The 23,691-nt window shown below is 34.2% G+C and overlaps 1 protein-coding gene across 1 annotated transcript; it reads left to right on the forward strand.

The window, feature by feature from the left end:
• Positions 1-10,299: 10,299 nt before the first annotated feature.
• On the forward strand, positions 10,300-14,332 carry LOC104109963 (uncharacterized). The gene is made up of 8 exons (XM_009619368.4): positions 10,300-10,501; positions 10,578-10,643; positions 10,743-10,802; positions 11,612-11,671; positions 11,750-11,815; positions 12,144-12,752; positions 13,565-13,636; positions 13,776-14,332. Exons 1-8 carry the CDS (start codon positions 10,388-10,390, stop codon positions 14,007-14,009), a joined length of 1,281 nt encoding a protein of 426 aa, XP_009617663.1. The 5' UTR covers positions 10,300-10,387; the 3' UTR covers positions 14,010-14,332.
• Positions 14,333-23,691: the final 9,359 nt, after the last annotated feature.

A 23,691-nucleotide genomic window follows, 5' to 3' on the forward strand; every position in this document is an offset into this window, starting at 1 on the left:
AAATCGAATATCTTACTATTAAAGATCCAGTCATACTGTGGAATAATTTGAAAGATAGATATGACCACCTGAAGATGGTCGTTCTTCCACAGACACGTTATGATTGGACTCATCTAAGGCTACAAGATTTCAAATCTATCAGTGAGTATAATTCTGCTATATTCAAAATTATTTCCCAATTGAAACTGTGGTGATAATATTACTGATCATGATATGTTGGAGAAAACTGTCACCACTTTTCATGCCTCGAATATGCTCCTGCAGCAGCAATATCGAGAGATGAGATTCAAAAAATATTCTGAACTTATCTCACATCTTCTTGTAGCTGAGCAACATAATGGGCTATTAATGAAAAATAATCAAAGCTGACCTACTGGTTCTTGTCTATTCCCTGAAGTGAATGAGACAAACTTCCATCAACCTAAGCGTGGAAGAGGGCGTGGCCCCAGTCATGGTCATGGCCGTGGTCGGGGAAGAAACTCTAATCATGGTAATAATAATGTACCAAAGAACCCTCCTCACCACCAACAGTGGAAAATGAAGGAACAAAAGCATGAAGCGGTGCAAACAGCAAAGCCAGAAAATGCATGCTATAGATGTGGTGGAAAAAGGCACTGGTCACGTACCTGTCGTACGCCAAAGCACCTGGTTGAGCTTTATCAAGCCTCCCTGAAGAAGACAGAGAAAAATGCTGAAGCAAATTTTATTTCTGAAGATAATTTAGACTTCATGCATTTGGATGTAGCTGATTACTTTGCACTCCCGGAAGGAGAAACAAGTCATGTGATCAGTGATGAATATGTAGAGATGTAAATATTTTAATTTTTGTTGTTTGTAGTAGATAGTATGGTTATGTAATTATTGTAAATAAAAGTTATGCTTTGATAATGATGTTTACTATCATACTTATTTTGTTTATGTCATTTTGAAAAATATGGATAATCCTCAAATTATGTTTGGATCAAAGACCAATCATGAAGATATTTGTGTAATTGATAGTGGAACAACTCATGCCATATTCAAAGATCAGAAATACTTTTCTTATTTGCATAAGGAAAAAGTAAATGTTTCAACAATTTCTGGTAATATAAGTTTAATTGAAGGCTCCGGAAGAACCACTATATTTCTGTCTAAGGGAACAAAATTTATTATAGACAATGCATTATTCTCCTCCAAGTCCCGAAGAAACTTGTTGAGTTTTATAGATTTTCGCCGAAATGGGTATCATGTTGAGATGACTGATGAAATGAATATGGAATATCTTTGTATTACAAAGAATGTTTCTGGCCAAAAGTGCATTGTAGAAAAGTTACCAACTTTATCTTCTGGCTTATACTATTCAAATATTAGTACAGTTGAAGCACACTCTATCGTAAACCAGAAGTTTACTGATTCAAATATTTTCGTGCTTTGGCATGGCCGTTTGGGCTATCCTGGATCAATAATGATGAGACGAATTATTGAAAATTCGAGTGGGCATCCATTAAAAAACCTGAAGATTCTTACAAATAATGAATTTTCTTGTGATGCTTGTTATCAAGGCAAAATGATCACTAGACAATTACCAATGAAGGTTAGCATTGAATCCTCTGCCTTTTTAGAACGCATACATGAGGATATATGTGGACCTATTCACCCACCAAGTAGGCTGTTTAGATATTTTATGGCCCTAATAGATGCATCTTCAAGATGATCTCATGTCTACCTACTATCATCTCGCAACCTGGCGTTTGCAAATCTATTAGCCCAAATAATTCGATTAAGGGCACAATTCCCAGTTTATCCCATAAAGGCTATTCGCATTGATAATGCTGGAGAATTCTCATCTCAAGCTTTTGATGATTATTGTCTATCAGTTGGGATAACAATTGAACATCTTGTAGTTTATGTTCATACTCAAAATGGCCTTGCAGAGTCATTTATTAAACGCCTGCAATTGATAGCAAGACCACTACTTATGAAAATAAAATTGTCCACTATTGTTTGGGGCCATGCTATATTGCATGCAACATCACTTATCCGTCTTAGACCGACACATTATAATAAATATTCTCCGTCACAATTAGGTTTTGGTCATGAACCAGATATTGCCCATCTACAAATTTTTGGATGTGTTGTATATGTGACAGTAGCACCACCACAACGCAGTAAGATGGGCCCACAGAGAAGGTTATGAATATATGTTGAGTTTGAATCACCCTCTATTATTCACTATCTTGAACCATTGACGTGAGATTTATTTACTGCTCGATTTGCAGATTGTCGGTTTGATGAAATAAATTTTCCACAATTAGGGGGAGAGATAAAGGAAATTAAAAGAGAAATTGTGTTGAAAGTTTCATCGTTATCTTATTTTGATCCACGTACCCCTATATGTAATCAGGGGGTCCAGAAGATCATCAATTTACAAAATATAGCAAATCAAATGCTAGACGCATTTACTGATTTGAATAGGATAACTAAGTCACATATCCCTACAGAGAATGTGCCTATCTGAATTGATGTCCTAGCAGGACCATCTACTAGCTTGAGAGCTAGTGAACCTAAAGCACGCCTGAAGCGTGGTAGGCCTTTGGGTTCTAAGGATCGAAATCCTCGAAAAAGAAAATCGACAAATGATAACGATACTATGAAAGGATCTCCTGAAGAGACCCAAGATCTGATTAGTTCTGAGATTCCTGAAAAAATCACCGAACCCAAGACTCAAGTGAGCAAGGAACTTTTAATAAGTTCTACTGGTGATGGGATTAATTTAAATCGATCTGAAATAGTGGTGGATAATATTTTTGCTTATAATGTTGCACTTAACATTATGCAAGATAGTGAGGATTTTGAACCCCGATCTGTCGAAGAATGTCGACAAAGATCTGATTGGCCAAAATGGCAAGGGAAAATTCAATCAGAATGAACGCAATTGCTAAAAGAGAGGTTTTTGGACCAGTAGTCCAAACACCTGCTGGTATAAAACAAGTTGGTCATAAATGAGTTTTTGTGCGAAAAAGGAATGACAAAAATGAAGTTGAAAGGTACAAGGCTCGCCTTGTCGCACAAGGATTCTCACAACGACCTGGAGTCGATTATGAAGAAACATATTCACCCGTTATGGATGCCATAACATTTCGATATCTCATCAGTTTAGCCTTACGTGAAAGGCTTGAAATACATCTAATGGATATGGTTACAACTTATCTATACGGGTCACTTGATAATGAGATTTACATGAAAATCCCTGAAGGATTTAAAATGCCTGAAGCATATTCAAAATCTCGGGAAATGTACTCAATCAGATTACAAAGATCTTTATACGGTTTAAAGCAATCTGGGAGCATGTGGTATAATCGCCTCAGTGAATATTTGCTGAAAGAGGGTTACATAAATGATGTTATTTGTCCATGTATTTTTATAAAGAAAATGGCATCCGAATTTGTTATACTTGTTGTTTATGTTGATGACATAAATCTTGTTGGAACTCTAGAAGAGCTCCAAAAGGCAATTGAATATCTTAAGAAATAATTTGAGATGAAAGATCTTGGAAAGACAAAACTTTGTCTTGGTCTGCAAATTGAACATTTAGCAGACGGGATCTTTATCCATCAATCTGCCTATACAGAAAGGGTCTTAAAATGCTTTTACATGGACAAAGCGCACCCATTGAGTACACCAATGGTTGTTCGATCACTTGAAGTGAATAAGGACCCGTTCCGACCTCCAAAAAAGGAAAAAGGAACTCCTTGGTCCTGAAATACCATATCTAAGTGCAATTGGTGCACTTATGTATCTTGCTAATGCTACAAGACCGGACATAGCATTTTTTGTTAATTTACTAGTAAGATATAACTCTTCTCCTACAAAGAGACATTGGAATGAGATTAAGCATATTTTGCGATATTTAAAGGGAACTTTTGATATGTGTTTGTTTTATTTTAACAAAGATAGTGCAGATCTTATTGGTTATGCAGATGCAGGTTATTTATCTGATCCCCATAAAGCTCGATCTCAAACCGGGTACGTGTTTACATGTGGAGGTATTGTCATATCATGGCGCTCCACAAAATAATCTGTTGTTACTACTTCTTCAAATCATGCTGAGATAATAATTATTTATGAAGCAAGTAGGGAATGCGTATGGTTGAGATCAGTGATTCATTTTATTCAAGAAAAATATGGTTTTGAATGTGATAAAAGATCCACAATTTTATATGAAGACAATGTTGCATGTATAGCCCAATTGAAGAGAGGATTTATAAAATGAGATAGAACGAAGTACATTTCACCAAAATTATTCAACACACACGATCTTCAGAAAAATAGTGACATTGATGTGCAACAAATCCGTTTAAGTGACAATCCGACAGATTTATTCACTAAATCTTTGCCAACTTCAACTTTTGAGAAGATGGTATACAAGATTGGAATGCGAAGACTCAAATATTTGAAACAAGGTTTTCATGAGGGGGAGTAAAATACGCGATGTACTCTTTTTTCCTTACTAAGGTTTTTTCCCACAGGATTTTCCTTATAAGGTTTTTTTGATGAGGCAGCTAGCAATGCGTTTTACTAAATATGTGTACTTTTTTTCCTTTATTAGAAATTTTTTTCACGGAGTTTTTCCTAGTAAGGTTTTAATAAGGCACATTATCTTTTAATGAACATCCAAGGGGGAGTGTCATAAATATATTATATTATGGATGTTCATTTACTCCGTTGTAAATAAGCTTGCTGAAGACGTTTATCCATATGATACTTCGTCGAAAATATGTTTATCTATTTAATACTCTATTGGAAATAAGCCTCCTGAAGAAGCTTATCATTTTGGTACTCCGTTATGGATAAACATTACCCTCGGTAGAAGATTATCTATATCTGGTACAATAGCAGCTTACATAGCAGCTTGCAGTAGCAGCTTACACAGCAGCTTGTAGTAGCAGCTTACAAGCAGCTTACACAGCAGCTTGCAATAGCAGCTTGCAGTAGCAGCTTACACAACAGATTCCTTTCTTCTATAAATAGAGGAGTTTTCAATTCATTATGTAAAGAAATTTGAAATTTGAATAATATATCAGTTTCTCTCTATACTTGTCTTTACTTTACTGACTTTATTTTATAACAATAAGGTATTTATTTTGCCATATCTGTACCTTTTTAAAAGAAAATAGAATTTCCCAGGCTTCCTGGGGTGTTGTATTTATTTTCAAAAGATAGGAGGGGGATGTGAGCCTTACCTCCAAGGATTACAACACACTAATATATATCCAACATAGATTGTTACATTAGTTTGCGCATCTGTTAAAGTACAAGACATTTACTACTTTGCTAACAAAAAAATTTGCTTTGTCATACTTAAGCCTAACACTAGGCTTCTGGTGTTTGTCAAGCACAAAAGAACCTTTAGTTTCTTTTGGGAGTTGTTAGAAAGAAAGGTATACTTTTGCTTCAGAGTTAGTAGTCGCCAATTTTGCTAGAGAATCTGCTACTTCATTTGCCTCCCTGAAGCAATGCACATGGCTAATATTGGCTTGGTTCATTATATGTGAAGTATCCTTTATGATCTTCTTCAACCTATAGTTGTTGGTATCACCCTCCTTTGAGCATATTCATCACCAGCATTGACTCCAATTCAATTGTGAAGTCTGAGAACCTATTTTGTACACACCAATTAATGCCAAACATAGCAGCTTGAGCCTCTGCCATGTTATTGCTGCTGCATTTTGAAGGAATTGAGAAGGCCATAATGAGATCTCCTTGGTCGTTTCTCACTACTTCTCCTAATCTCGCTTTTCCATTACTATGAATAAAGCTTCCATCGGTGTTTACTTTAATGGCTCCCTGTTTAGGTTTATTCCGGCATACTGAGATAGCCTTAGGAATAAGTTGAAGTTTCATCATGTTGTCACAAAAGTTGACCCAAGGCAATGTTAGCTTGCATTTTGGGAAAGCTCTATTGATTGCAACTTGAGTATTCCATTAAATCTGTTGCTTCATCTTGTAGTAGTTGAACCTCTTTTTATCACCATATTTGCAAGAACATCTACTCTTCCACATCTCCCAACATATTATAATAGGGATGATTTGGAGAGCAAGTTTGTGAAGAGCATTCTTGGATTTCTGTAGCCACCAATGATTTATTAATCCTCTAATTGGCAATTGCATAGGAATGATTCCCAGAGGGGATCCTATAGCTTTATCTAACTGCATCACTCTCAACAAAAACATGTTGCATAGTCTCTTTTTCTGGGTTAGTGCAGTAGTTACAATTAGAAATAATGTTCTTCCAAAATTAAGGATAATATCATCAAAAGGAAGTTTAGATAAGCACAATCTCCATGTTAGGAAAGAAATTTTAAAAGGAATGCTAGAGTACCATACCTTTGTAAGGAATTGATCTTTCTTCTTTGTGTCTCTGAACAGATGTAAAGTTGTCTGGTTAGAATACTTATCATTATCAGTAAGATCCCAAAAAGTTTGGTCAGGCAGATCATGCCTACCAATGTTGATATTTTCTATATGGTGAATGAGCTCCTGTGGAAACAAATCTTTGAGCCTTTAGATATTCCAGTTGCCATCTTGAATAAAATTTTTAATAAGGATTTTGGAGCTTTTGTTGGCATTTGGAAATAAGGAAGCTAAAGGTCCCTTTCCAGTCCAATTATCCCACCGTATACTTGAGTTTCCAGAGTTGATATGCCAAATAATGTGAGGTTCAGCCTTGTCTCTGACTTGAATCATCTTCTGCCATGAGTGAGAATTACCAGATACATTGTGTTTAATCAATGGATGGACTCTAGCACAATATTTCTGGTTCATGAAAGTAGCCCACAGAGAAGGGATAGTTCTAAACCTCCACCGTCTTTTGGTGGCTAAAGTATTGACAATATCTTGCATTCTTCTAATCCCAATCCCACCTATAAGGTAGTGTAAAAGTATATGGCTAAAAGTAGTCTATATTCTATAAGGTATTTATTTTGCCGTATGTGTACCTCGTTTATATTCTATAAGGTATTTATTTTGCCGTATGTGTACCTCGTTTATATTCTATAAGGTATTTATTATGCCGTATGTGTACCTCGTTTATACATGCGTTAGCATTATTAAATGTAGAAATTTTCTTATTTTATGAATAGATAGACTGAAATTTTCTTAACGCTTTGGAATGGAGATATTCAGCTTTCGTAACAAATAGACTGAAAGCATGAGAGATGTTTACGCTAATAAGGCAGCAAATCTCTGAGCAACAGATCTTTCAAGTCTTCTGATTTATCGAATAGGCTTCAGACTAGGAAAGGTACTCAATAACCCAAAAAGAAGTCTGCATTCTAATAATCTTTATTCTCAAAGACATGAAAGAATTACACAAATGTCAAGAGCTAAACACAGTGGAGGGTCTGGTCTATATGTTCATCTTAATGTATTAACTTTCCTCGTCAATTATTTGACACCTCTGTCGAGAATATTTTCACATCGTAATATATTCACTTATATCCTTAACGAACGATGTCGAGAGTATTGGCGTTGAGAAGATATACTTCTAAAAAATGGGAAGCTTCTTTCTTTATATTGAAAACAAAAGGAGAAAATCCTTAGTATACGTGCTAGAATATGCTCATGACGCCTTATATTTTGTAGTTTGACAAAGTCAGCATCACTTATTTGCATATCCTAATCTACATCTTCAATCTCGGTAATTATTACCTTTAAATTTTTTACCTTCGCTTTAGTTGACAAGTTGATTTTATGACTTGGAATGGTCCCGACGGAGAGCCTGAGAATCAATAAAAGTTATAATTCGGATTATAATAATGAGTTGAAATTTATTGTACAAGTTTATTTGGTGCTCTCTGTTTCTTCGTTAATTTGTAAATAAAAATGGATATAGTTTTGCTATGCTTGCATTCAGATGTCTTAATTCTTGTCAAGAGAATTCTGAACATGCCCTAATTTTCTTTAAGCTTATGATTCTTGATTGTCCACATCACCGGATTGTAAAGGAATATCATTTCTCAAGTAACATCTTTTAGTTTGCAAATTAGTAAATTTTTTTTTTAGTTGTCTTCAATGAACCTTTGGTTTTTCCTTTTTGGGACGTGTCTATGACTTGTCACGCATTTTCTTTTTCCAAACCTACCAGATGGTTTTTTTTTTTTTTTTTTTTTGATCAGAACGATATGTTTCACAATATATTACAATTTTTTCAAAACTTTATGGTAACTTTCTTAACCTTAGTAAATTGGGAACAAATCTGCATACTCACTTTACAACTTTTGCAAGAATTTTCTTCTATTGATGATTTTTCATATGATTCTTTACATTCAAACACTGCACTTGCATAATGAACATAACTCTCATTTGGAAAGATCCAAACCTGAAGCTTCTCGCTATTTTGAGACTCAGACTATAATCATATGTCACCACAAATTGACGCTTGTATGAAATTTGGATACATCGAAATGGGTTGAGTTAACTCCTGACATTTTTGAGATGCCGCTAATAACCAACGAACAACTGTTTTTCCTTTGTGTGAATGCAATCGGTAAAGTATAACTTGGCTATTAGAACATATATGAATAGAACTTATGACGGGCAACATATCACGACCTATTTTTTTTTTCAAAATTTATACTAAACAATGTATTATAACCCAATCTGCTAAACTCAAACTCATTTTTTTATTTGTTAACTATTTTCATAATTAAATAATTATCTATTCATATAAATACCTTTTTTAGAAGGGGAGCCTTGGCGTAACTGGTAAAGTTATTGTCATGTGATCAGGAAGTCATGGATTCAAGCTGTGAAAACAGCCTCTTGCAGAAATGCAAGGTAAGACTGCGTATAATAGACCTGCGCATAGCGGGAGCTAGGGGTGTACATAGGTCGGGTTGGTTCGGATTTTTCAATTATCAAACCAAACCAACAAAGTCGGATTTTTCAATCTCGGTTTTTCTCGAATTTTTTGGGTTTTCGGGTTTTTTTCCGGTAAAGTCTTCATAGCATAAAATATGTAACTTGTGCTCCAAATATTTCTTAAGTCCTAGTAAAATACAACTATATAATGTGTTTTCCAAGAAACTAACATAATAATATGAGATAATTAAGTCATAGCATTATACTAAAATATTCAATAACAAAGATAAAATAATAAAATTACATAAAACAAATATTGCTAATTAATAAGCTATAATAAAAATTAACATTATCTAAAAATACTATATAGGTCATGCTAAAATAAGTATAGCTAATACGTACTAATATTAATTACATAACTAAACACTAAAGAAAAAGATAAACTAAGTTATGCATTTTCATTATAAACCAATATAAAACTAAAATAATTATCCAACATTATCGTCATCCCTAGTATTGAATTGAATTTCTTTTGTTAGCATTAGTATTGATTTGAACTTTGTTTGAGTTACTACATTTATGGGCTATAAAATTTATTTACCATTCAAGAATGTTAAGTTTAAATTTGAAATAATATGCTAAAAGATAAAACTGTGAAAAATTTTAAGAAATATTTATAAATTACATTACAATAAATATTTATATGTATAAAATATTTTTAAAAATTATATAAATGTACTATCGGGTTGGTTTGGTTTCGATTTGACTTTTTTAGTTAAAACCAAATCAAACCAATTATGGTCGGATTTTATTTTCCAATACCAAACCAAATCAAACCAAACCACATCGGGTTTTTTTTTTCCGGTTTGACTCGGATTATCGATTTGGTGCGATTTATTGGTTTTCTTTGTACACCCCTAGCGGGAGCTTAGTGCACCAGACTGTCTTTTTTTTGTTTGTTTTATAAATACCTTTTTTCTCACAGAGAGAGTGAACGAACACGAACCGGACCAACATTTGTATTTTTTAACAAAGTTATCTTATGAGTCGCAATTTAGATAGTCCAAATTAACTTTTAACTTCTAAATGATTTAATTTATTTTGTGCCAAACTGCTATCAATGAATTTGTTTTTACGCGTAAGTTTAATTCACTTTCCTTTTCCGCTTCCATGATTCTCTATGTAATATAATAACCTAAAATAAATCTTGAGATATTGCTAAATATATTTCTTATATTATCAACCAAATGAAACATGACAAATGGCTGGCCGTTATTCGTGTGTTGAGATATTGTTGGTTGACTTTCTTACGTTTAAGTCAAACAACTTGCTCCATTTAGTCATTTAAGTCCCTACTGTCGGCAAAACATTATCAAAAGAACCTCAAACTTCAAAATATTCACATAATGCCATTACCCGCCTATCCCAACTTCATTCAACTGCTATTATTAAACACAATTTCAACACAATCAGATCACACTACCAGTCTCTCTCAAAAAACTCTCCCAAAAAAGGAGGAAAAAAACAGTTGTTGATTTGATCAGCAATGGAAGGATTAGTAAAAGGGTTGTTGAACGTGGCTTTGGGCAATGATGAAAATGATGATAGGAACAATCAATCTCGTGATCGTGATGAACGGTCAAGATCTACTTGGGCACAAGTTAGCACTCATCATTCCCACTTTAAAAAGCTTCCTTTTTCCTATATGTGCTAATGGGGTATGCTAATATGTGCAGGTGGTGTCAGGGGATCAAGAAGATGATGGGATTAGCAGTGATCGTAGACATGGATATAATAGAGAGGTTTTTAATTAATTAAATAAATAAGTGTTGACTTTGAGTTTAAAGTTTTGGTCTTTTTTAACTCTTTTATTATTATTCGAATTTTTAAATTTTTGGTAGGAAGAGAGAAATGAGGGCTGGAAATCAAGTGAATCGAGGCCTCACAAGACGCCCCAAAAGGTGCATACGATTATTCTTTTTGATTGATGGGTTCTTATAAGTTTTATCAGTGTCTTTTGAGATTCTATGGTGTAATTGTAATGAACACGAGACCCAATTATGGAATTTTATGCTTTTTCTTTACTTCTTTTTCTGTTTTAGAGTAGCTTTTGTGGTCAAATTATAGTTCATTATTAAAGTTTGAATCCTTACAGCAATGATGTGTCAATAGTGTCTGATCTGTTTTATGATTGGAGTTTCTTGCTTTATGAATTAACCCAAATGTAGTGGAACGAGAAGGACCAAATAGAGTGAATTAGATATAGAGGACTCGTATAGTTTTTTCCAACTAGTTTGAGATCTAGACAAGGTTGCTGTTGTTGTTGCTGCTGTTGTTTTAGTTGTATCACAAGAATTCATTTGGTGGAGTGGGAGAGGATGTGGAGGAAAAGAGGGGTTGTTTTCCTAACTTGTTTGTGTAAAGAAGGTGCAGTGCTGCTTGTACAATTGATTTATCCAATTTGAGAGGACAAGAATGTAAACACCAATTGATAAGAAAAAACTGTTGGAGTGGTACTGCATCAGCATGTGGTGCAAGTTTTTAACCAATTAATTTTAACTTGGTTGGAGGGCAACAAAATTTGACCTTAATTATTTCATATGGAAATTATTTTTAAAATAAAAGGACATGTCTTGTATAGGATCTCAAGTGGATTGAAGAGATAAGTATAATCATATCACAGGTGTGAAATACTTATGTAGTCAGTGTGAAGTAGCATGTTGTTTTCTGTTTGAATGGTCACTGTTCTCAGCCATCTCAAAAAATGCAGGCTTCACCTCAGGGGTACGAAAGAAATGACGATGAGAGGCAAGATAATTTCAATCAAAAGGTTGGCCTTGCTCAAGTATCATATCTATTTTGATCTTCCTCATGAAGTTATCCTCATGTTTTACTGGTATTCCTGCAGGCGGATGAGAGCAACAATGACGGCTGGGAGACAGTCCAGAAAAAGCCTAATAAACGGCATCAAAAGGTTATTATTTCCCAACTTAGTGAACTAGTTTTACTGTCTAAACAACAGACAAGGAGTAGATGTCTTTCCACAATACAAGCTTTGGTTTCTTGTTACTGACTAAAAGATGTGGAGGAAAATTGTATTAGTATATATAGACCTAAAAGACCAAGGGAACTGAAATTTATACTTCTCTCGGATGAGTTAAATCAGATGAAAGAAACAGATAGAGCAACTTGTCATTTCTTCAAGCTTTTCGGTTGTGCATTTTTTGGGAGTTTTCTGTTTCTCAAGATCATCTCATCTTAAAATTTGTCATCATATGGAAATTGTAAACATGCTGTAACAGGTTAAAATGGATAACCGGGACAATTACAAAAAGCCCGTTGATGAGCAAGAATATTCCAATGAGGTTGAATATGGAGTTGACATGGAACCCTCCAACGAAGAGCTTTCAGATTTATCGAGAGCATGCAACAAGCTCTGGGAACTTGATCTTAACCGCTTAGTTCCAGGAAAAGATTACCAGATCGATTGTGGTGAAGGAAAGAAGGTTTACCAAAAGGAAGATATGGCCGAAGGATGTTTATTTTCCTGGTTGAGTGACGATGTATTTAACAAGCCTACTTATTCTCGTTTCTGTTCCCTTTTAGATAATTATAATCCGCACCAGGGTTGTAAGGAGAATGTAACACCTCAAGAGAAGCAAGAACAAACAGCATTTATAGAAGAGATCAGTAGAACTGCGCCAATTAAATATCTGCACAAGTATCTATCATTGAAACGCGTAGTTTCTGGTGATTATGAAGAGTTTAAGAGAATGATGACTCATCTCTGGTTCGACCTTTATAGTCGAGGTGGTACATCTGCTAGCTCTTCAGCTTTTGAACATGTCTTTGTCGGAGAGATAAAGGAGCGTGGGGAAAAATCAGTTTCTGGATTTCACAACTGGCTTCAGGTGCACTTCCTTCTTTTCTACTACTTGGTTCCTTTACATTTATTCTCTATTGTATACAAGATTTTCAGATGCAAAGGGACAAATAATTTGAATTGATAGATTATGCATATCTCATTAACTCCAACTAGTAGTAGTTGAAATTAGCAAGCAACTTTATCTGTTTGCTGACTTATATTGGCAAGTTCTAGTTCTTGAGTAAGGTTAGAATTAGTTTTTGGAAATCATCTTTAACTTTCAGAGTGAAAGAGAGCTATTAAGATACTCAAGAATATAGCTCTGTTATCTGGGAGTTAGACCAAATAGATTAAAACTGCTGAATCTGAATACAAAATGGAGAATTGAAGAGCCATACTCAAATGAGTTACCTTTTGCACTCTTCAGTAGCTGGATTTTATTTTGTGTATATACGACATTACTCTTCCCTTATACTTAAAATTAATTTTGAAATTGCAAAAGTTAATGTGCATTTTCAAATTTATTCAGGACAACAACTCGCCTAATCACCAATAGCAACAACAACAACAACAACAAACCCAGTGTGGCTCCATAGGTAGGGTATGGGGAGGGTAGTGTGTACGCAGACCTTACCCCTACCTTGTGAAGGTAGAAAGGCTGTTTCCGATAGACCCTCGGCTCAAGAAAAGCATATAAATACTCGCCAGTCACCGTTCAATAGATTTCATAACTTCTACCAATTTTCCTTAGTATATGTGCTTTTTACCATAAACTGCATTGTGAGTGCAGAATTTCTGACTTATAGAAGGGAAATTAACGAGCTTTTATATTCTTCTTATACATTTTGTTGTTTGCAGTTCTATTTAGAGGAAGCTAAGGGCAGTGTTGACTATCAAGGATATATCTTCCCCCGAAGGCGCGGAGAGATTGTAAGTCATACTACTATTAATTTGGGTCCTAGAGGCTGATGTTTAGGGGTTCTAAATATAGTATGTCTACTTTAGTTTTTCCTATATCTATTTGTATTCATTCAGCATGTTAACTCTTTTGCCTTACTTCCAAATGCAGCCTGACTCAGAGACTCAACTACTGACCATACAGTTTGAATGGAACGGCGTCCTAAAATCTGTGTCAAGCAGTTTGATTGGAGTTAGCCCTGAATTTGAAGTTGCCATCTACACTCTATGCTTCTTTGTTGGAGGGGAAGAGAACCATGTTGAGATTGGTCCATATCCTGTTAATATTAAATGCTATCGTTTGGGAGATAACATTGGATCTGCTTTTCCTGTGGCTGAGTGTTGAATGCCACACATCATTTCTGTGATTTCTCATGTGAAAAAGGATTACTCTCCTAGCTGCAGAAACCTCCACTATAAGCAGCAAAAACGATTGACTACAATTGTGGTATTACTGGACCATATATGTTTGTGAAGTATTAACTTTTATTTAAGAAATACTCTTGTCTGGTATCACCCGTGTGTATTTATTGCTGTTATATTCCCACTGCTGCTCAGTGCACTAAATTCCCGCTATGTGCGGGTGAAACAAAAATGCTGAATATTTTTCTCTTAGTTAAAGCTAATATAAAGATTGTTGCTGCTCGGCAATGACCACTCGGTTTGTTATATGCTTCTTTCAATTGAGCTAAAACTTCTTGGATCTCCCACAAGAGTGTTCTATCCAAAATCAACCCTTAACCCGGCACCTTCTTCACCCAAACATCCCCACCCCCCCACCACCCCCCCCAAACCAACCTTCCACCACATTCCTATCCTTCTCCAATGGAGACTAGAGAGACTAAAGGGAATAGTTATGCGCAGCCTCAAATATGTAAAAAGTTTGATTCTGCTCTTTTGTGGCATATTTAATAGGGAATGATCCGAACAACCAACCTTATAAATACCAGGTTGAATAAATGAGATTCCTCCCCTATTAACTATAGGACTCAAGTTTGAGCTCTGAATATGGAGAAACTCTTAGAGAACGCTTCCTATTTACTAGGTCCTATGTGAAGCATTAGGAAGAAGAAAAAAGGATGAATACATTCGTGGACCCTTAAACTTGCCCCTTTTTGTCAATTAGACACTTAAACTAAAGCTTGTTCCTATTGAACACTTCAACTATGTTGAACGTGTGTCAACTGAACACATATTTTACATTTCTAAACTAGGTTCAGTGCGTGAGTTTCACTCGCTACGAAATAGCAAATTCGACCAATGAGTAAAAGCCACGTCAAAATGAAACAAAGAAAAAAAAAATCAAATACCTTCACTGGCAAAAAAAGAACATTGACGAAAAGAGAAACAATACGGCCTAAATAATGTTTTCTTCGTTACCAAATCTGCAAAATTGATGAAAAATGTTTTCTTCATTACAAATCTGCTGGACAAATGCTACTAGAGCCGTCAATATGGGCTTGGCCCAGTCCAGCCCGTGATTTAGCAGGGTTGGGCTAGAATTTTTGGAGCCCATTTAAAAACGAGGCTTTTAAGCTCCGCCCGAGTAAGCCCGTAAGGCATGATTGAGGCTGGGCTGGGCCGGGCCGTGAGTCTAATAAAAATATTTATTTAAAATATAAAAAGTATATTGCCTCTAGCGATGTAAAGATAGAATTTGATTTTTACTAAGAGGAACCAAAGCTTAATCTTGAGAAGTTTCCAGAGATGGATATTGTCATGTATTGGAATGACCATTCTAGAAAATATCCCGATCTTTCAGTGATGACGCGTGATATACTTAGTATTCCTATTACCACTGTAGCATCGGAATCAACATTTAGCATTAGTGTGCGTGTTCTTACAAAGTACAAAAGTTGCATCCGTCATGAAAATGTAAACACTTGTTACTACTCGAAATTGGCTGCACGACTTTTCCCAAACTCAAACCAGTAATATTTTTTATTGTGAATGTGAATATTATTAGTTTTTAAAATTTAATTATTCCTAATATTTAACTAATTAATATTGCATATGAATTGTAGATATAAATGAAAGTGAAGATGTTAAGACAATCTTGCCACAAGCGGATTCAAATGTGTTTGATGAAGATATTGTGTTGGATACCCCATAAGCGTCATGGACGTTCTCTTGAATAGTTTATTTTGAGTTTTTGACTTTTAGTGAATGAAATACAGTCTTGTCTTTTACCTTTTTAGTGCTTATTGGTGATATATTAGAATAATATAAAAAGTTATTAAGTTTTGCGAATTTTTTTCAATAAAATATTCTTTAACTTTTAAATATTTATCTTTGTTTAGGTTAGAACTAAAAGAAATAATATAAAATTATATTTTAAAAAATGAGTAAAAATGGCGTGTGGTAGCCACTAAATAAGGTGGTGTTTATTTTTTATCCACCAATTCTAATGTTGAGCAAAAATAGCCACTACTCTATTAAAATTAATATGAAAAGATATTTTTACCCTTTCTTCTATTTCTTTTATTCCCAAACCCTTCCTTCATACGATTCTCTCATTTAAGTTCAGAGCCAAAATTTCATAGGCAAAATTTCGCTCCCTCAATATCGTTCCTGCATGCAACTCTCTTCTCTCGATTGAAGTTCAGAGCCAAAATTTCATAAGCAAAATTTTGCTCCCTCAATATCGCTCCTGCCCAGCCCACAACAATTTTCTGCGTATACTTTGTCCAACTTAATCTCTTCTCATTTGTCATCTTCTCTGCAGCGAACCAGCATACTGGTATGTTTTCGATTTTGCTTTTATGCATTTTTCTTTTTGTATATCTCTAATCGTGATCAATGTTGTATTTGTCATCAAGTATGTGTGAAATGTCCAAAATAATGATTATAACTTGATTCGCTGAAGAATAAGGTGCAGATTTTTGTGAGAAAGTTATTGAGAACCTTTTGGTATTGAAATGTGTTTGTGGTTCAATCAATATTTTGATTATGTAAGGACATTTCAGAAAAATAGTCCTAAGAATTTGTAAGCTAACTGTGTTTAGGAATTTTAGTTAACTGTGCTTCTATTAAAGATGCATCTAATTAGGTCCTGAATTTTAGTTTTTTAGTTTAAATATTAAGGACATTTCAGAAAAATAGTCCTAAGAATTTGTAAGCTAAGTTTAGTTAATTGTGCTTCTATTAAAGATGCATCTAATTAGGTCCTGAATTTTAGTTTTTTAGTTTAAATATTAAGGACATTTTAGAAAAATAGTCCTAAGAATTTGTAAGCTAATTTTAGTTAATTATTCTTCTATTAAAGATGCATCTAATTAGGTCCTGGATTTTAGTTTTTTTGTTTAAATATTAAGGATATTTCAGAAAAATACTCCAAAGAATTTGTAAGCTAATTTCAGTTTATTGTTCTTCTATTAAAGATGCATCTACTTAGGTCCTGGATTTTAGTTTTGTAGTTTAATTATTAAGGACATTTCAGAAAAATAGTCATAAGAATTTGTAAGCTAATTTTAGTTTACTGTTCTTCTATTAAAGATGCATCTACTTAGGTCCTGGATTTTAGTTTTGTAGTTTAAATATTAAGGACATTTCAAAAAAATAGTCCTAATGTTTACGTTCTATTTCCTTCTTTGTAGTGTGCTAATGGAAGGAAATTGTGTTTTCGAGTTTGATGATTGGCGTAATTCGATGAGCTGTTGGAAAGGAGATTTTCAATATAAGGAAACAATAAAAAGTTTTTTGTCGAACACGCAATGGAAGAAGTTGAGGGATGGTGTTTTCGGAAACTTTTTCCGATTACAAGGTGTGAAATTCTGTGGTAGACTTATTCATTGTGTGTTGCTTTAAGAAATTATAAGCAATGACTCGCATTCAATGACATTCAAGGTTTTTGATCATGAAGTGAAGTTTACACGTGAAGCGTTTCAGATAATTACTGGGTTGAAATGTTCTTCTTCAGTGGACTTCAAAGTTTTACGTGAAAGAGAGAATAGGCTTTCGAAAGTCTACTTCCCTGGAAAGGATAGAATCGAGTTAGGCGATTTGTGGCGTTTTATTACTACTCACTCATATGGTACAACTGTATCATTTTTAGGCAGCCATGGCGATGCGGTGAAGTTGGCAACAATTTATTTTGCTGAATCTGTGTTGATGGGAAAGCGCAAGAATCAGAATGTGTCTGAGCGGGTAATGAAAATCGTAGATGACGATGAACTCTGCTCTTCTTTCAATTGGGGCTCTCTTTGTTATGAAAAGTTACTAAAATCATTGAAGAGCTGCTTGAAGCCCAAACAAAATACTTCAGACAATGAGAATGAGAATGAGAATGAGAAAGATAAAGAGAAGGACAGTTATACTATACTTGGCTTCCCTTTCGCCTTCTGTGTTTGGATTATGGAAGTATTCCCAATTTTTCAGGAAAAATAATTTGTGAACTTCAGAGAATGTGGGTTCCCCCGATTCTATGTTATTCAGATATGAAATCTCCACATTATGACACCCTATGTAAAAAGTACTTCCATAATGAAAAAGTAAGTTAATAGGATTATTAGCTATTTTTTTGTTTATGTGTTTTAGTTCTGAATACTTACGGGTTTTTTTTCTTATATAATAGTTGTATCAGTTGCTCGAGATGGTACCATTTCTTTCTTTTGAAGTAGATGCGGAGCCTACTAGTGTGCATGTGCCATTGTCTCAAGATCAAAGTTTAATGCCTTCAACACAATTTGATGAAGTCTTGCTTAAGGAAATTGTTAACGTAGGTTTTCTGTCTTTGAATACCATTAGTTTTTTATTTGCTTATTTTTGCTTGAGATACTTTTTTGTTTTTATGATTTTTCATTCAGAAATTATCGGAGAAGTTCAAAAAGGATATGGAGGTAGAATGTACTAGAATACATCAAAAAATAGTTTTATCAGAAAAAAGGATTCAAAATGACATCAAGGTAATATCCTTAATTTCCGTGCTTGTAACTCTAAGTTAAGGATACCATGTCCTTAATTTTTGAGCTTGTAACTCTCAGTTTATGACTTCCTATTCTTAACTTTTGAACTTGTAACTCTAAGTTCAGGACTACATGTCCTTAACTTTTTAACTTGTAACTCTAAGTTCAGGACTACATGTCCTTATTTTTTGAACTTGGAACTCTAAGTTAAGGACTACATGTCCTTAATTTCTGTGCTTGTAACTCTAAGTTAAGGACCAAATGTCCTTAACTCTAAGTTCAGGACTACCTGTCCTTAACTTTTTAACTTGTAACTCTAAGTTCAGGACTACATGTCCTTAACTTTTTAACTTGTAACTCTAAGTTCAGGACTACATGTCCTTAATTTCTGTGCTTGTAACTCTAAGTTAAGGACCAAGTGTCCTTAATTTGTGAGCATGTAACTTGAAGTTTAAGACTACTAGTCCTTAACTTCTTAACTTGTAACTCTAAGTTCAGGACTACATGTCCTTAACTTTTTAACTTGTAGCTCTAAGTTCAGGATTACATGTCCTTAACTTTTTAGCTTGTAACTCTAAGTTCAGGACTACCTGTCCTTAACTTTTTAACTTGTAACTCTAAGTTCAGGACTACGTGTCCTTAACTTTATAACTTGTAACTCTAAATTTAGGACTACATGTCCTTATTTTTTTAAAGTTGGAACTCTAAGTTCAGGACTACCTGTCCTTAATTTTTGTGCTTGTAACTTGAAGTCTAGGACTATTTGTCCTTAACTTTTAAACTTGTAACTCTAAGTTCAGGACTACATATCCTTATTTTTTGAACTTGGAACTCTAAGTTCAGGACTAATTGTCCTTAATTTCTGTGCTTGTAACTCTAAGTTAAAGACCAAGTGTCCTTAATTTGTGAGCTTGTAACTTTTTAACTTGTAGCTCTATGTTCAGGACTACATGTCCTTAACTTTTTAGTTTGTAACTCTAAGTTCAGGACTACCTGTCCTTAACTTTTTAACTTGTAACTCTAAGTTCAGGACTACGTGTCCTTAATAACTTATAACTCTAAATTCAGGACTACATGTCCTTATTTTTTTTAAGTTGGAACTCTAAGTTCAGGACTACCTGTCCTTAATTTTTGTGCTTGTAACTTGAAGCATAGGACTATTTCTCCTTAACTTTTTAACTTGTAACTCTAAGTTCAGGACTACATGTCCTTATTTTTTGAACTTGGAACTCTAAGTTCAGAACTAACTGTCCTTAATTTCTGTGCTTGTAACTCTAAGTTAAAGACCAAGTGTCCTTAATTTGTGAGCTTGTAACTTGAAGTTTAGGACTACCTGTCCTTAACTTTTTAACTTGTAACTCTAAGTTCAGGACTACATGTCCTTAATTTCTATTCTTGTAACTCTAAGTTAAGGAACACTTGTCCTTTATTTATGAGCTTGTACCTCTATGTTAAGGACCAATGTCCATAACTTATAAGCAGCTAACATTCTGATTCTTATTTTAAATACTATCTCACAAGCTTTAAAGAAAAACCTAGGATCAAAGATTGATACTTTATTGAAGCTTCTTGACAAACCTCATGAAAGGACCATAGAGAGAGAACCTAGTGTTCCAATTAGCAAAGATACAGTTGATGATCAATGTGATGATATAGATGTGCATGTAGAAGATCATTATGAAAGAGGTTATAGAGATGCGCATCTAAAAGATGAAACTGATATTGGCATCGAAATTGGGAAAGGTTAGATACAGTTTTTGAATTTGTTATCATTGAAATTTATATTCAATAGCATAATACATATAAACTTTTTTATGATTACAAATGTGTGTAGAATCTTTTGATGGAATGGAATGTCAAGACCAGGAAAATCCAAAAGAGACAAGTGTAACAGACATAATTTGTAAATCTGGAGTGCAATCTCAGGATTTAGAAAATCCATTGGGAACAAGTATAAGTGAGATTGTATGCAAATGTGTTGAAAAAAATATATGATCTATCTACACCTCTCTCACTTAAAGAGAAATTTGGAAATCAAAATGATGCCAATCAAGGTTAGATGGAATTTTCATGACATGTTGAATGTTAGTTTTAGTAAACTATTAGTAACAAGTATTAATTGTAAATGTTACAGAATCTTTTGAAACTGCAAGGAAAGAAGATGGAGTGGACTATCAAGATGATGAAATTTCAAAAGAGAGAAGTGGAGGACAATCTCAAGACATAGAAAATACCCAAGGAACAAGTATAAGTGAGATTGTTTGCAAATGTATAGAAGGAACGTATGATATCTCTACACTTCTCTCTCTTACAGACAATATTGGAAGCCAAAAAAATGCTAGTCAAGATAATGATTTAACTGGCATGATCTTGACAGTTGCAAAAGGTTAGACGGAGTTTTTTTTCATCTTATACATGTTTGTTTTAATCAAAGATTAGTAACAAGTACTAATTGTGTTAGCTCCTGTAAATATTTTGCAGAATCTAGTGAACTTGCAATCGAAGACCATGGAGAACAGTTGCAAGATAAAGAAAATTCAAGCAATATGTCAGCACTATTGTCTGTTAAAGAAATACAAGAAGGCAGCACAAGTATTGATTGTGTCCTTAATATTGTATTCATAATTTAAATTGTCAGAACATTTCAAAAATTATGTCCTTAGTTTTTGTCTCTTTATTTGACAATTCATATAATTGACGACTTGCAGCAAACTAATGTATATGTAGTGTTGCTTGCAGAGCAAAACAAAAATGAAGCCGTTAACCAATATACTAGTAAAAGTAAGAGAGATAGTATTGGTTTTGATGGTCCATCATTTGCTAATCTTACTCCTACTCTTCCGACTACACAAATGAGCATTGATGAGGGTTTGTCTCCGGAGGTTGAAGGAAATGTTGAAGAAGAGCTTGGTCGAGGGAAAAGGAATAAGAAGCTTAGTTGGCAATTTAAATCTCCTTTTGAACCGAAAAGAAAAAGAGGAACATCGATGGCGCACAATGAAAATACTCTTAAGTATACAGGCTGGATAAAATCAAAATATACTCGTACATGTATTTTTCATTATGCCAAAGATGATGAAAACTTATTGAAGAAATTCATTGGGTAGTTGGGAAAGGAGAAATGGAAAGGTCGCAAAAAAGTGTAAGTCCCTAAATGTATTCATTATTTCTTAATTGCTTACATTTGTGTCTTGAACTTGTAATTTTAAATTCAGGACTAAGTGTATTGAGCTTCCAACTCTAACTTCATGACTAAATGTCCTAAATTTTTGAGCTTGTAACTCTAAGTTAAGGATTAAGTGTCCTTAACTTTTGAGATTATAAGTCTAAGTTCAGGACTAACTGTCCTTAACGTTTTAACTTGTAACTGTATTGTCCTTAATTTTTGAATTTGCAACTCTAACTTCAGGACCAAGTGTCCTTAATTTTTGAACTTCCACTCTAAGTTCAAGACCAATTGTCCTTAACTTATGAGCTTGTTACTCTAAGTTCAGGACTTTAATTTATGAGCTTGTAAGTCTAAGTTCAGGACCAAGTGTCCTTAACTTTTGAACTTGTAACTGTAAGTTAAGGACTACCTGTCCTTAATTTTTGAATTTGCAACTTTAACTTCAGGACCAAGTGTCCTTAATTTTTGAACTTCCACTCTAAGTTTAGGACCAATTGTCCTTAACTTATGAGCTTGTTACTCTAAGTTCATGACTATGTCCTTTAATTTATGAGCTAGTAAGTCTAAGTTCAGGACCAAGTGTCCTTAACTTTTGAACTTGTAACTGTAAGTTAAGGACTACATGTCCTTAACTTTTGAATTTGCAACTCTAACTTCAGGACCAAGTGTCCTTAATTTTTGAACGTCCACTCTAAGTTCAGGACCAATTGTCCTTAACTTATACGCTTGTTACTTTAAGTTCATGACTAATTGTCCTTTAATTTATGAGCTAGTAAGCCTAAGTTCAAGACCAAGTGTCCTTAACTTTTAAACTTGTAACTGTAAGTTAAGGACACCCTGTCCTTAACTTTTGAATTTGCAATTCTAACTTCAGGACTAAGTGTCCTTAATTTTTGAACTTCCACTCTAAGTTCAGGACCAATTGTGCTTAACTTATGCGCTTGTTACTCTAAGTTCATGACTAATTGTCCTTTAATTTATGAGCCAGTAAGTCTAAGTTCAGGACCAAGTGTCCTTAACTTTTGAACTTGTAACTGTAAGTTAAGGACATTCTGTCCTTAAATTTTGAATTTGCAACTCTAACTTCAGGACCAAGTGTCCTAAACTTATGACCTTGTTACTGTAAGTTCAGGACCAAGTGTCCTTAATTAGAAATTGAGAACTAACTTATAAACTTTCTAACTTTGATATTTTCAAAATTTTCAGGGGACAAACTGATATATATGCTGAGGATAATGGTGTGAGAAAAAATCCATATAAATTGTACCATCAAAAAATCAGTAGAAAAATATTCTTCCTTGAGCTTGCAGATAGTAGTTTTGTACTTGATGATAAGGTTTGATAATTCACAAGGCATTTTTTTCTTTCTTCTTAATTTATTATTTTTTATTTATTTATGACTGATGGATTTTTTTTTTTTTTTTAATCTTTTTATGAAGCATATTGACATTGCCCTGTATTATGAGAAAGAAGGAATGCTACCACCCTTGCGCCCATCCTTTTCGTTGCACAACTACAGATATACTTTTTGATAACTATATGCTAATTGTGTATAAGGATTTCAATGAAGATGCTTCAGATTTATTTTGGTGTGATGATAATCAGTTGGTTCTCACACCATATGTGTGGGGTGACAATCGTAGATGTGGAATTGCTTAGATAGAGGTTAACAAAATCTTTTTTCCATGTCGGCTTCCTTCAGAAGATAATGATGTTGTGACACATTTTCTTTTGGGGGTATTGGACTTGAATGAGAGAAAGATTGATGTGTACGATTCCATATATAGTGAGCCATATGAGCAAGGAATAAAATACATTGAAATGTATGCACGCATGATCCCCCACTTGCTAAAGTTCTCACAGTTTGAGAAAAATCACAAGTCGTTTGGAAATGCATTCAACAAATTTGATATTCAGTGGCAAAGATCACCACACCAAACTGGATCGTACGTGTT

This window comes from Nicotiana tomentosiformis, chromosome 8 (genome assembly GCF_000390325.3).
Source record: "Nicotiana tomentosiformis chromosome 8, ASM39032v3, whole genome shotgun sequence".
NCBI lineage: Eukaryota > Viridiplantae > Streptophyta > Magnoliopsida > Solanales > Solanaceae > Nicotiana > Nicotiana tomentosiformis.

Coding starts and splice junctions, on each gene's coding strand:
- LOC104109963 (XM_009619368.4), top strand. CDS start 10,388: ATGGAAGGATTAGTAAAAGGGTTGTTGAACGTGGCTTTGGGCAATGAT. Junction 10,644..10,742: donor GACATGGATATAATAGAGAG/GTTTTTAATTAA, acceptor AATTTTTGGTAG/GAAGAGAGAAATGAGGGCTG. Junction 10,803..11,611: donor CTCACAAGACGCCCCAAAAG/GTGCATACGATT, acceptor CAAAAAATGCAG/GCTTCACCTCAGGGGTACGA.